Here is a 12,410-nt window from a genome sequence, read left to right on the forward strand (position 1 = left end):
ATTCCGGCCAAGTTTATAAAAAAATATTAACATCTATAATAACAAATAAATATCATTACATTCATCATTGAACATATTTCACATCATATATACATGTTGTAAAATGTTCATATTGTTTTACAGAAACTTGGTCAGATTTTATAAATTTTGACTCGAGACAAAACTAACAGGCATAGCAAGTAAAAACAGAGGGAGCGCATTAGGGATGTAAACAGGGTCCTATTTAAACCCACTGATAATAATCTAACAGTTCAATAACTGTTTGTTTTTCTGGGAAAGCGGAACACGATGCAGCATGTAGGAAAGCGCCGTTAATTAATTTATCAGGTCCTGGTAACAACTTTGCTTACGGAAACATACAACAGATGATAATTACTAACTGATTATTAACTAAACACCAGCTCATTTCCATTATCACTGTCCCTTTCACATGGAGAACACATATGCATCCTCTGGTTGCACCACTAAACCACCTACTACCACATAACAAAGGCTATTAAAGGAAGTGTTCCTCTTTACAGTAAGCAAACAAATGCCCAACATACAGCAAGAAAATATTCCTAACCCACACAGCACTCCCTTCTTCTCATGGCAGTAAGTCCGCGACGCATGGCGGCGATGATGATGCATGGAGAATGTGTATTGTCGCGTCACAAGTGGCTCGGCCGCCTCTTGCTGGTGTCGGTCCGCTGCCGCTTGGCGGGCTTGGCCCAGTGGATGTCCCCGATGCCGGGCGGCGAGCTCCCCCCGCGGTCCGAGTGCGCGCCCCACCCGGGCATGGACTGCTGGGACGGGTGAGAGTCCCTCTGGAACGGCGTCCTCGCGCCTCTGGGCGACGGCACCGGGCCCAACCGGCCGGTGCTGGTCGGGGAGAGCGGTCCTCGGGGGCCTGAGCTGGAGGGCGACCCGATGCTGGACCGAGCCCGGTCTTGCCTCTTCTTCTTGGCGATGAACAGGTCGCCAGGGTGCAGCGGCAGCCCTGGGCTGTCGAGGCTCTGGTCCCTGCTTCCTGGTCCTGAATGCCTCGAGTCCCTGTCGGGTTTGGCCCGGCTAGGAGCCTCGCCGGCCGACGCGTGATGGCTGCTGTGCTTGCCGCTGCCGGGACCATGCTGCTCCGCTTCAGTGGTGGCGGACCGGCGCTTCAGGCCTGAAGCCAGGTGCTTTGCTGATGGGACAGCCGTGCCGCTTGCACCACCTCCGGGATTCGAAAACGACAGCGAGTCCTTCATCTCTTGGAAGTCAGAGTCTGGGAAGGCGATCTTCATTATGTTGAAGAATAGGTTGTGGAGAATCTCAGCTTCTACCCGGACCTGCATTTCCATGAGCAAATTAAGATTCTATTACACCAAGCACACACATCATGATTAACTGGGCAAAGATTGCAAGATGTATTGTAACTACACGTTTACAGAACTATGACTAGCAAAAGTATGTGGTGACATATCGTTCTATAATCGCCATAATATTAGTTTTCAGTAATAAAAAGACCAACCAGTAGTAGTCCAACTACAACTACTAAGATGAATAATCAGCTAACTTACGAGGCCACGGTGCAAGTACTACTTCAGTTGACCCATATATCTATAAAAAGATGGATACTCAGCTAACTAATAAGACGAATTTGAATTTCCTAAGTTGCCTCTACTTCCGCTTATTCTGACGGTTGTTTGGACGTTGGTCTGAGTAAATTGACAACAATCACAGACAGACCGTTCATATTATCCATTCATGTGTGCAGTTAGTATTATGAATCCATATCATATACTTATTGCAGACACATCATGTATCAAGTTAATGTTAGCTCTTCAGAGATATAAAAGCTGGATATTCTCAACTTAAAGGTGGTCTGATCATGGACAATGTTTCTTGACTCGTGGGGCATGTTTCAGGAACAAAGTAACATAGTGCTCATAAGATTAATACAACATCGGTACAAAAGGCAAAAGGGAGGCCTAGTCTAATGCTATATATTACCTCGTGTCTGTAGCCAAAATGTTGAACCACACTCTTCAACATCTGTTGCATGTCCGCTATGAACTCAGCTACGCTGCCATACTCTAATCCGTCAACTCGCAATTCGATTTTCTGTAGGTCGAGGGTGCTTCCAGCCACACCTTTGGATGAAGAATTTTCATTCCTTCGCCACCAAGAAGCTATGTTGGGTATCTTTTGGTGTCCCTCTTTGCCAATTCTCCTCCAAAGCTTGCTTATTACATTCTTGCACTGCAGTCATCAAAGATGAGATAAATCATAACCCAGCAATCAAAAGCTGATTTCTGGAAGGCCAAACAACACGAGTAAAAGCCAAACAGAAGCGATCACATGTTCCTGATAACTCAACATCATTCTGCTCTGTGATAAACGCCATATGTACAAAACAGAACAGTAGTGCTAATTTCTTATTTGCAGAGATCTCATCCCAATATTAATGAAGATACTGGCAATGAAACACCTCATTTCCAGAGACCATAAACTCCGTTGTTACAACTGTCATGCGAACCAAATGGCGTGTCTGGTTCTCTTGCTAACCCACGCAAATGTTTATCTAGCATTTCCTACCAAGGTGACGTGATCGTAGGCCTCCAAAATCTTGCTTACCGAGCAAACATGGGAAGGACTCAGGAGAGCCCAAATTGGCTCTCACGGGGCAATGTTTGTTTTCATTGCATATTATCATGTTTCTGTCATAAAACATGATTGTGACTGTTTGAAATAAACATGATTGTGACTTCAAAATAAACATGATTGTGACTTTGAAATAAACATAGTGTGGGACATTAAGCAAATGCCATATTCATGTTTTTCCAAAAGAAACGGATCTAACAGCTACCGTTGCTAACCCTGGTGCCCTGATCTAATGTTGGCCCTGGTGAGATCCAAACATGCCCCCATCACCACATTTGCTAAAGATGCAATAAAGTAAAATACAAAAGTTCTCGTGGTTGTCCAGTATGTTTTTACAGAAGAGGCAATGAGTACTTTCAACAGGGAAACCATCTTAGGAATACAAAAAAAAAAAGGTTTTTTGCTAACCTTTCTTTGCATGCTGTCAGACATCTTTGTGCCAGCAGAACTGATGACCTTGTTGCTCCAATTCTGCTTAGAGTGTTCAGCAGATCCCTCGGCAGACCCAGACAAGTGGGTGGACTTCCCTGCCCTAGAAGCAGGAGAGGCCTTTCCAGATGGCATGTTACGCTTCTGCTTCACTATCGGATGAACTGTGTCTTGCTGCCTGGAAGTAGGATCTGCAAGAGCATGGGCATCTTGCTGTGAATCATAATCACCATCTCCTGGGAATAAAAGGCGAGCACCACGTTGGGGGAAGGTACCATCTGCACCAGATCTATCTTCCTGTTTATCGGTGCTAGGTCTTGGACGAGTTCGGAGACTCCTTTTGCGTTTTATTTTTGGCTGCAGGACCTGTTCATCCTCACCATCATCCCGGTCATGGTTCCAGCTTCCTGATTGCTGTAGATCCATATGTGAGTCCCCTGATAATGCAATCTCTCCGTCCTCCAAGTCATCTGACTGTAAATTCATCAGTAAAAAGAATAATTGTACAGTTAACTTCTCATGCAGAAATAGAAAGAGAAAGCAGAGAGAAATAAGTGCCAGGTCTCAAACATACAGTTCTTTTTGAAAAAGTGCCTGGGCGGGAATCTAATGCAGATAGAGACCGCAACTTCTTCAAAGATGAGGAAGGGGCGGGTGGTGGTAATCTCCTGCTTCCAGATGAAGATCCTGTAGAGCCAGCTTCTTCAGACTTGTGACCTTTTCCACTTCCTGTCCCTTGTTGAAGATCGTACCCATCATCGTTGTTAGGCTCTTCTTCCTCCGATTGATCTTTGTTATCATCATCGGGTACTGAATCATCATTTTCCTCTTCCTCTTCAGATTCTCCTGCTTCTTCTTCAGGGTGAGATGGTGTATTCCTCTCTTCATCATCTTCTTCAGACTCCTCATCATCTTCATCTTCATACTCCCTGTAGATAGAGTACTTACCAGACCCCGTGGGTCTCCCCCTTCTTTTCTCGAGTTTGTCACCATTGTCAGGAGCACTGCCAGATGCATTTCTGGCAGGCTTTTTGGTTAAGCTCGCCACAACACAGTCAACATCTGTAGAGCCAACACGGAGCCACTTTGGAACCTGATTATGCTTCATCATATCTCCTGTCCAATCGAATTCTTCATCCATCTGATCAAAGAGCTCGACTTCCTCTTCAGTCCGAGCAATCATGCGATTAACTTCCTGCAGCGAAGGAACATCATGAAGACTTTCTTGATACCTCTCTTCATCATGCAGCAGGGTCTCCAAGGTCATGCGCCTTTCCTCATGGGTCGTTCTTTGATCAAAACGACCAGCATTAATGACTTCATCTGCCATATCAATTTTGTACTGTTGGATATTATTGCGGATGAGACTTTCGATTGAACCCATGTATCTGTCCTTTCCAGCAAGGTCATCCTCCAGATCTCCACTTCCTCCGTTCCTCAATTCATCCTCTTTGTGATAACTTGAGATGTTATCAACAACAGCCTCCATGTAAATAACCTTTACCTCCCTAGTCTGCCCTATACGATGGGCCCTTGCAACAGCTTGTTCTTCATTTTGTGGATTGGGATCGGGGTCATAAATTACAACAGTGTCTGCACTCTGAAGATTCAGACCTCTACCAGCAGCACGGATACTAAGCAAGAATATAAAACACTCAGAACCAGGCCTATTAAAATCAACAATTGCTGATTCACGGTCCTCCAAGCTAGTTGTTCCATCAATTCGCCTGTAAGCAAGTTGCCTCCATTGCAAATAGTCCTCCAGGATGTCAAGAAGTTTTGTCATAGTGCTAAAGAGGAGAACACGGTGACCAGATCTATGAAGCTTGATTAAAATCCTATCAAGATTCCACAACTTCCCACAAGATCTGATAATAAAATCCTTCCCGTAGTAATTCATAAAGGGATATGAGAGCAAAGGATGGTTGCAGACTTTCCTCAGTTCCATGCATTTGTTTTGGAGATTCTTATATGTCTTGGCCTGGTACATTGGATTTCTTTGGATACGTATTTTCTCATCTTCCGGATCGACTCTAATGGTGCCAGTGGATTTGATCCAATCATATATAGCACCTTGAATGGCAGACATTTTGCACCTCAAAACAATAGAGTCCTGCACATTGCATGCCAAGTAAACAAAGCTGTGAGTTTAAAGAACCAAGTTACCAACAAAAAAGCAATTTAACTTCAAAACTTGTACATAGAATGACAAGGGCATAATTATGGTACCTTCCGTGGAAGTGAACCTTCAACATCTTCAACACGCCTACGTAGCATAAAAGGTTCCAAAATTTGATGAAGCCTGTGAATAATAATCACTTTCTTCTCGGTCTCCAACCAATCATCTTCTTCGTTAGGTGTAGGAGCATCCCTCTGAAAAGGCTTTGAGAACCAATCTTGAAATGCCTTGCGGTTGTCAAACACTTCTGGAAGCAACAAGTTTAGAAGGGACCAAAGCTCCTTGAGATCATTCTGAAAAAATTGTAAGAATGTATTAAATAACAATCAATTATAAACAATAACCATCCGGTAAAACAAATACCATGGCATACAAGAGAAAAGGAACTTCCAGAAACTGAGGCTCCGTCAACATATCACAGTGTATGGCTATATGCCTATATCAGCATTAGTTGAATAATCGGTAAACATTTATTGGGCTTGCCTGTAGAGGAGTGCCAGTGAGAAGGAGACGTCGCTGGCAACGATAGCGATCAAGATCACGGGCCAAGACTGACTCTCTGTCCTTCATTCGTTGGGCCTCATCAATTATAATGTACTTCCAGTCAATTCTTGAAAGCTTAGAACGATCAAACATAACGAATTCATATGTTGTCACAAGAACATTAAATTTGACAGCCAAAACCTCCTGCAAGATGAAATCCGAGAAAAAAAGGTTCAGAAGCAAATATTTCAACAAAAGCTAAATCAATAATGAAATTCACATACATTTGCCGCCAAATAAGCTTATCTATGGGAAAAAAACATATTAAACCCTGTTCAGGTATAAACAGGGACATAATATAACAGTACCCATGCACCTGAAGCGTAGCTTCACTGGTATGAAAAACAAAAACCACAATGTGCTACAGAGTTTCATTTACTCAATAAAACCAAGGCATGTGCAATGATGACTCTGTGTCTTGCATATATATGGATGCAGTACAGTTTGGTGAAGAAGTTTGTACGTGCCAGTAACCCATTTCTTGTAGGTCACTTTCCCCATTTATAGTAAAACCAAGCGTACAGAATTAATTTTAGAGCAAACAAAATACTATAATAGAAGTCAAGCCTTGACGCATAAGGTGAAAGCCTGAACCGACGATAGTAATCAGTAAGCAGATCGTTTCTAAATAAGATGATGAATGGTTTATGTTTTCCCGCTGTTAGAATATTGTTCAGCAAACAGCATAGCTAGGACTGTTATGCATGTTAGAAGATGATTGTCTTTGCTTACAACAAAATATATCTAAAAGGCAATATGCATCAGAATCTTTGAGTGCTAAAGCATAATAAGTACAGATGTAGCAACTTACTTGAGAGAACAACTTTTGCCTTTGATCCTTTGCACCAACATAAAAGATGCAAGATGCGGATGGTAACCAATTTAGCAGTTCACTCTGAACCAAGAACAGAAAATTAAGTTAAAACTTATGCTTCTAAGCTAATTTTTGTATCACAAAACTGATACGGGAAAAAAGGCACCTTCCAATTGACCAAGACAGCATTTGGCACTATTATGAGATGTGGTCCATAGTTCCCTTTAAACTCCATCAAGTATGCAATCAATGCCATAACCTGTTTAAGCAAAAAGGTGAACAACCATGAAATGTCAATCCTAGCAGCATGGCATTGAAGGAAGAGTGGAGCAATCCGAAGACATGGTGAAATAACTAAAATCCAGCAGGTGGAACACAGCAAGAAAGGCACACCTGTACAGTCTTGCCAAGACCCATCTCATCAGCCAAAATGCCATTCAATTTGTTATTGTAGAGTGAAAGCATCCACTGAAGGCCCACCTGGACAACCAGCAAAACAAAATTGTAAAAACAAATTGTGACAGACTGACAGGTCACAACAATATTAACATTATTAACATTAGTATTAAAGACAAGTAGTTGAGTTGAAGGGAAATGATACCAGTTGGTAGTCCCTTAAAGTTCCTAATCTCAAAAGTGAGGGCTGCTTTGTTACTTTTTCACTCACAGCATGAGCTAACATGTAGTACCTATAAGAATAAAACAGGTCAAAGTTTGTTCAGTCTAAAAGGTACATTTTGCAGACCTTGTTGATCTGCACAAACTTTATCCCAGATGTGAAACAGAACAATTGTTGGTTCCAAATTAGAGAACAATTGTATGTGAAATTTACTCAGAAGTCAGTAGCATACATAAATTTAATTTATAGTGCTCTCTGAAACAAATATAGTGGGTCAAGAGAACATTCCAATAGAACCACATTCTCATTAGTTAATTACTTACTTGTTAACAGATGCATTTTCCTCCCTTGGTGCATTCATCTCCGAGAATGTGTTTCTTATCATAACCTCCTGGCCAGCACATTGTGCAGCAGCCTTCACTTCTTCTTCAGAAAGACCCTGTTAAACATCAGCAAACTCATTATTTACAAGAATAGTCACTGGGGACCTAAATAAAGAGTAAAGACTGCAGCCTGTGGTGGATGTGCGGTGCATTGGAGTACAATTATACCCGACTTCTTTGCTAATGCAATATACTCCAGTATAGTTACACACAAAGAATACAGATTATTGGCCTTTGCCCCTTCAATAATAATCGATGAAAGGTAAATAAAGGGCGCATGCTAAATTTGTTTTGCTTTGGAAGTTGAACAGCACTGCAGTTAGTTCCAGTTTTCTGGTCATTAAACTTTTTTTTTAATTAGCAAGAAACAATGGTTGAGTCTGAAATCGTTGACTCATCCAGTACAGTTTTGTAATCTGTCTTCTGGTTACTCGGCGAGCAATCTAGTAGCCCGATGGCCAATGGGCACTTGGGCAGCCATGGGAGAAGAGAGTTGAAGAAAATTAAGCACCTTCTGTTTGGCGGGAATTTCCCAGAGTACATAGTTAATGAGCATGTGCCACCACCAACCACTTTTATACAAATGGTTTTAAACAGTTGAAATAGATGTGATACTGTCTATAGAATCCGACAACCTAAGAAACCAAAGGTGGCAAAAAAAGCTAATTTCATTTTCAAAAGAAAAGAATGTCATAATACCTGTGCCCGTGCAGCTGCTGCTGCAGCATTTGCTGCCTCTTCTACTTGTTGCTGATTCTTGGTAGCAGTAATTTTCCCACCGAGTTTATAAAGGTACTCTTCAGTCTGGGATAAGAACGAAGATAGAACATTGTATCTTTGAGCTGCGTCACCAGGAACACTAGTTTGTTGTTCCAATAGTATTTGACGATATCGTTCCACATCATTGTTTTTTAGTGCCTCCATTCTTTTGCTTCGATCATCATCCTTCTTCTTTGAGAATTCCCTCAACATCCTTTCATGGTACTTGGCCACCCCTCTGTTACGAGTTATTCGTGCATCACGAATAGCCCAATGTGCTTCCAAAAGCTTCTTGCGCCATTGGAAAATGGATTTCAGCTGCTTCTCTCTCGAGGCCTTTTGCATCTGCTGAACTTGCCTTATAAGCTCGACGCGTTGACGCTCGCATTGCTTGACAAACTTCCTGTATATCCTATCAGGCATCGCCATTATTTCTTGTTGCACCTCTTCAACTTCATCCCTCATGCGAGCCTGACGCTCTAGGAGTTTCAGCTTTTTTTCTTCAATCTGTAGCCTCAAAACAAGATCTGGCCGGATCCTTTTCCTCTCTAGATTAATTGAAAGCAAGCCGCTAATCTTTTTCAAGTTATCCTCTCGTTTCTTGCCAAGAACCATCATGCCTTCCTGAGCCAACAAATCTTTCATGTCATAACCAAGTGCCAAACTACCGTTGTAATTTGCAGGGGGCATGGAATCATGTTTCCTAGTAAAGGACGGGAAATCAAATAATGGACCATGATATTTTCTGGGAACATCCCTTGGAGATGGTGCGCTACTTGTAGAGGCAGCTCTTTTTGCCTGCTCAGCATCTGCCGAGCCACTATCGGTCGGTACAGATTTTCCCCTTTCACCACTGTAATCACTTCTCCCAGGTGTTCGCTGGGCACCCCTTTCTGGTTCCTGCTCAGATTTAATGGGAGCAGTGTTACTTTGTTCAGGTGCAGAAACTGGTAAAATTCTAAGAGGCTCCTTGGGCGGAACTTCCTTCACTTGCATGGGCCCACTTGCAGAACCAGTTTTCTCTTCCGAAGCAGAAACCTCCGCCTTTGGTAAAGAGGGTCCCTTCAACAATAGAGGTTTTTCAGGAGCTTTATCACCACTCTCCATGGGCCTTCCTTGTTCATCAGCATTGACTGAAGCAGCCCTTTCACGATTGGGTATTACTGGAGGTCCAGAGACCAGCTGTGTCTGCGAGTCCGGCAGTGGCGGAGGAGACATGATTAATTCAAGAACTTCCGGTGGGAGCGTACGGTCACCACGCTGCGATGCAACAAAAGAGAAATAAGAATTGCAGCAGTATGAGATTGATCAGCTTAAGCCAGAGTAAAATTGTACTATACTGGAACTCGTGAGAAAAAAAAATGCATGAGCACAAGACACATCCAAATTTAGCTTTCTTGTACCTTCAGACGCCGAAAAGCTAATATTTGAGCTTTAAGTACATGAAGTTGATGTTTTGTGAAATTCGAATTCGGCCGACCACCTTGAGTTGGGGCCTGTGATCCTCCTGTTTCACCAGGAGTTGCTGTAGGGGCGGTAGCTCGATTAGCCTGCTGCAACTGTCTTGCATACTGCAGCTGCATCGCTTCTGAACTCGCAAGGGTATTCTTTGGATTGGGCTGCTCAGAAATCTTATTCCCGTGTACAGAACTTTGGGTCATATGCATCATTTGCCCGGCGTTGCCCATTGTCATGGGCGGCCTCACAGCCCTCTCATTTGAACTTTGGGCAGAAAACTGCTGCTGCATCTGCAAGTTGCTTGGATTCGCCATCTTTGTCTCTGCTCCAGCAGACACAGAAGAACTAGGCAGGGGAGGCTGCCGGGGCTTCAATGGAGCCTGACCAGGATTATTCCCATTTACTGGGGCATCACTGTTCGCCTGCCTAGGAAGCATTTGCTGATTCTGCTGCTGTTGCTGCTGCTGCTGCTGCTGCTGTTGCTGTTGCTGCTGTGCAGCCATGTTTGTCGTGTTCTGCTTCTGCATGGCAGCCATCCTGGACTGCCAGATAGGTATGATTTGAGAAATGAGACTTGCATTTGCAGGATCAGACAGATCGATTTTCTGCTCCTTTGCCCAGGCATGGATAGCTTGCAACGGGATACCACCCATGCTGGCCATGCCCACTTGACCTTGCATTGGCTGCATCGGCCTCACCATACCAGCTGATGACATCTGCTGCCCAGGGATTCCTTGTGGTGGCACAGGAGGCCTCATGTCAGCGCTCCTTTGCTCGCTACCGGCCCGCTGCCCCTGCTCCGGCTGCTTCTCCGCCTGCTGAAGATGCTCGGATTGCCTCTTAAGCATCTGCGCCTGCGCCTGCGCCTGGGCCTGGGCCTGAGCCTGAGCCTGGGCCTGGGCCTGGGCCTGAAGGGACATGAGCTCCTGCATCTTGGCGGGGTTGGCAGCCGCATCCTGGTCCCTTGTGGACGGTCCTGCCATATTCATCTTGGCCTGCTGCTGCTGCTGCTGCTGCTGCTGGAGTTGCATCCCATGCGACTTCTGCTGCTGCATCAGAAACTGCATGTACGCCTGCTGCTGCTGCATTGTGCTCTGGCTGTACTGCTGGCCCACAACCAGGCCCTGCGGTCCACCGGGCTGGGGCAGGCCCCTCTGGCCCTGGAACGGCCCCATCGGGCCCGAGGACTGGGGGAAGCCGCCCCCTCCACCCATCATACCATGCGGCATGCCGGCCTGGTAGGATTGCTGCTGCTGCTGCTGCTGCATCATCGCCTGCAATAACACAAGGCAACCCGTTCAGAAATCACAAACCCGCAGAAATCAAGGCAAAGGGAGAACTCAAAACCCCCAGTCGGAGAATCGCATCGCCGACATGAAAATTCTGAACATTCTTCAGAAACAAACGCAAATTCAGTTCGATCACCGAGAGGAACAGGAGGGTCAATCCAGATCGGCCCGAGAACAATCCCAAGACTGAACGCGCAACAGTCCCAAACCCAGCAAGAAACCAAGAAGCACAAATTCCAGACGCACGGGACCCCGTCGTCGCCGGAGAAGCCTGGACCGGAGACGCAAGACGCATGGAACTGCAAGCCGAAGCCGCGCTGAACCCCACGAATGGGGGAGCTCGGGCGGATGGGGACAGGACACGCACCCACGGCACGCGCTCGCACTCCACTGGCAGTGGCTCGCTACCGTTGCGGCCGGGCAGGAGAAGCCGGCCCCAATAAAGGCGCCGCTTTTTTTCCTGCCAGATCCCAACGACCGCACGCGCGCAGAGGGCACGTTTCCCCACCAATGGCGGCGTCTACTGCCCGCGGAGACAAACCCACCGCCAGAAAAATAAATTCCAACCCCCTGCCCTGCCGCCGAGGTCGGGGCAGAGAGAGCACCAAGGCCGGCTGCTCACCTGATTCCTGGCGAACCCTAGGTGCTGCGCCTGCTGCTGCTGCTGCTGCTGCGACGGCGCGGGCGGCTGCTCCGGCCGCGGCGACGAGGCCGGCGAGCTGCCGGAGGGCGCCCCGCCGGGCTGCATGACGGGACGGAAGCTCCTAGATCTGGCCGATTCGGGGCTGCCTCATGCGTCCTCGGCGAGATCTGGGTCGTGGGGGGCCGCGCGGGGGGGCGCGGGGTCGGATCGCCGCCGCGGACGGCCGCCGGCGAGGGGCTGCGGGGGGTTCCGGTGGGGCGGTCAAGACCTAACCTTGGCGTCCGGCCGGCGGATTTTTCTCTCCTTTTTTTAATGTGTGGGGGGAGCGTCGGGATATAGAGCGCTGGCTGGGAGTGACGGATGGCAAATTCGGGGAAAGGGGAGGGCTTTTATGTGAAACAACCGTAGGCACGAAATATGCACCAAGGCCCCCCGGGTTTGATGTATTTGCGTTACGGGGCTGGTTCCTCGACAGTGCCGCCCTGCACCGACCGGTGTCTGATATCCGAGATGCGCAAGGACCGGCTTCGACATTTGCTATTTGCGAAATGTTATGTATGGATCTACGCTTGCTTTCTGTGGAATACAGTTAATGTCGGGCAGGAAATTCAATGTGCGCAATTTCCTGCTAAAGTTGAAATTTATTGGCATGTTTACCCCGTGATTAGC

The 12,410-nt window shown here is 46.1% G+C and overlaps 1 protein-coding gene across 3 annotated transcripts; it reads right to left on the minus strand.

Annotated features, from left to right (window-relative positions):
* Positions 1-298: 298 nt before the first annotated feature.
* On the minus strand, positions 299-12,060 carry LOC123135553 (ATP-dependent helicase BRM). Of its 3 annotated transcripts, XM_044554662.1 has the most exons (15): positions 11,235-11,408; positions 9,755-11,083; positions 8,292-9,611; positions 7,533-7,648; positions 7,192-7,279; positions 6,984-7,070; positions 6,757-6,849; positions 6,588-6,671; positions 5,717-5,920; positions 5,284-5,526; positions 3,629-5,167; positions 3,330-3,528; positions 3,034-3,245; positions 1,975-2,223; positions 299-1,310 (listed from the first exon to the last, which is right to left on the minus strand). In XM_044554662.1, the coding sequence occupies exons 1-15, from the start codon at positions 11,391-11,393 to the stop codon at positions 651-653; spliced, it is 6,582 nt and encodes a 2,193-aa protein (XP_044410597.1). In that variant the 5' UTR covers positions 11,394-11,408; the 3' UTR covers positions 299-650. The 3 variants fall into 3 exon arrangements, with proteins under 3 accessions (XP_044410597.1, XP_044410596.1, XP_044410595.1); XM_044554661.1 differs by lacking the exon at positions 11,235-11,408 and adding an exon at positions 11,721-12,060 and having other exon boundaries at positions 3,034-3,528; XM_044554660.1 differs by having other exon boundaries at positions 3,034-3,528.
* Positions 12,061-12,410: the final 350 nt, after the last annotated feature.

The sequence above is a fragment of the Triticum aestivum genome, chromosome 6B (genome assembly GCF_018294505.1).
Source record: "Triticum aestivum cultivar Chinese Spring chromosome 6B, IWGSC CS RefSeq v2.1, whole genome shotgun sequence".
NCBI classification, from domain to species: Eukaryota; Viridiplantae; Streptophyta; class Magnoliopsida; order Poales; family Poaceae; genus Triticum; species Triticum aestivum.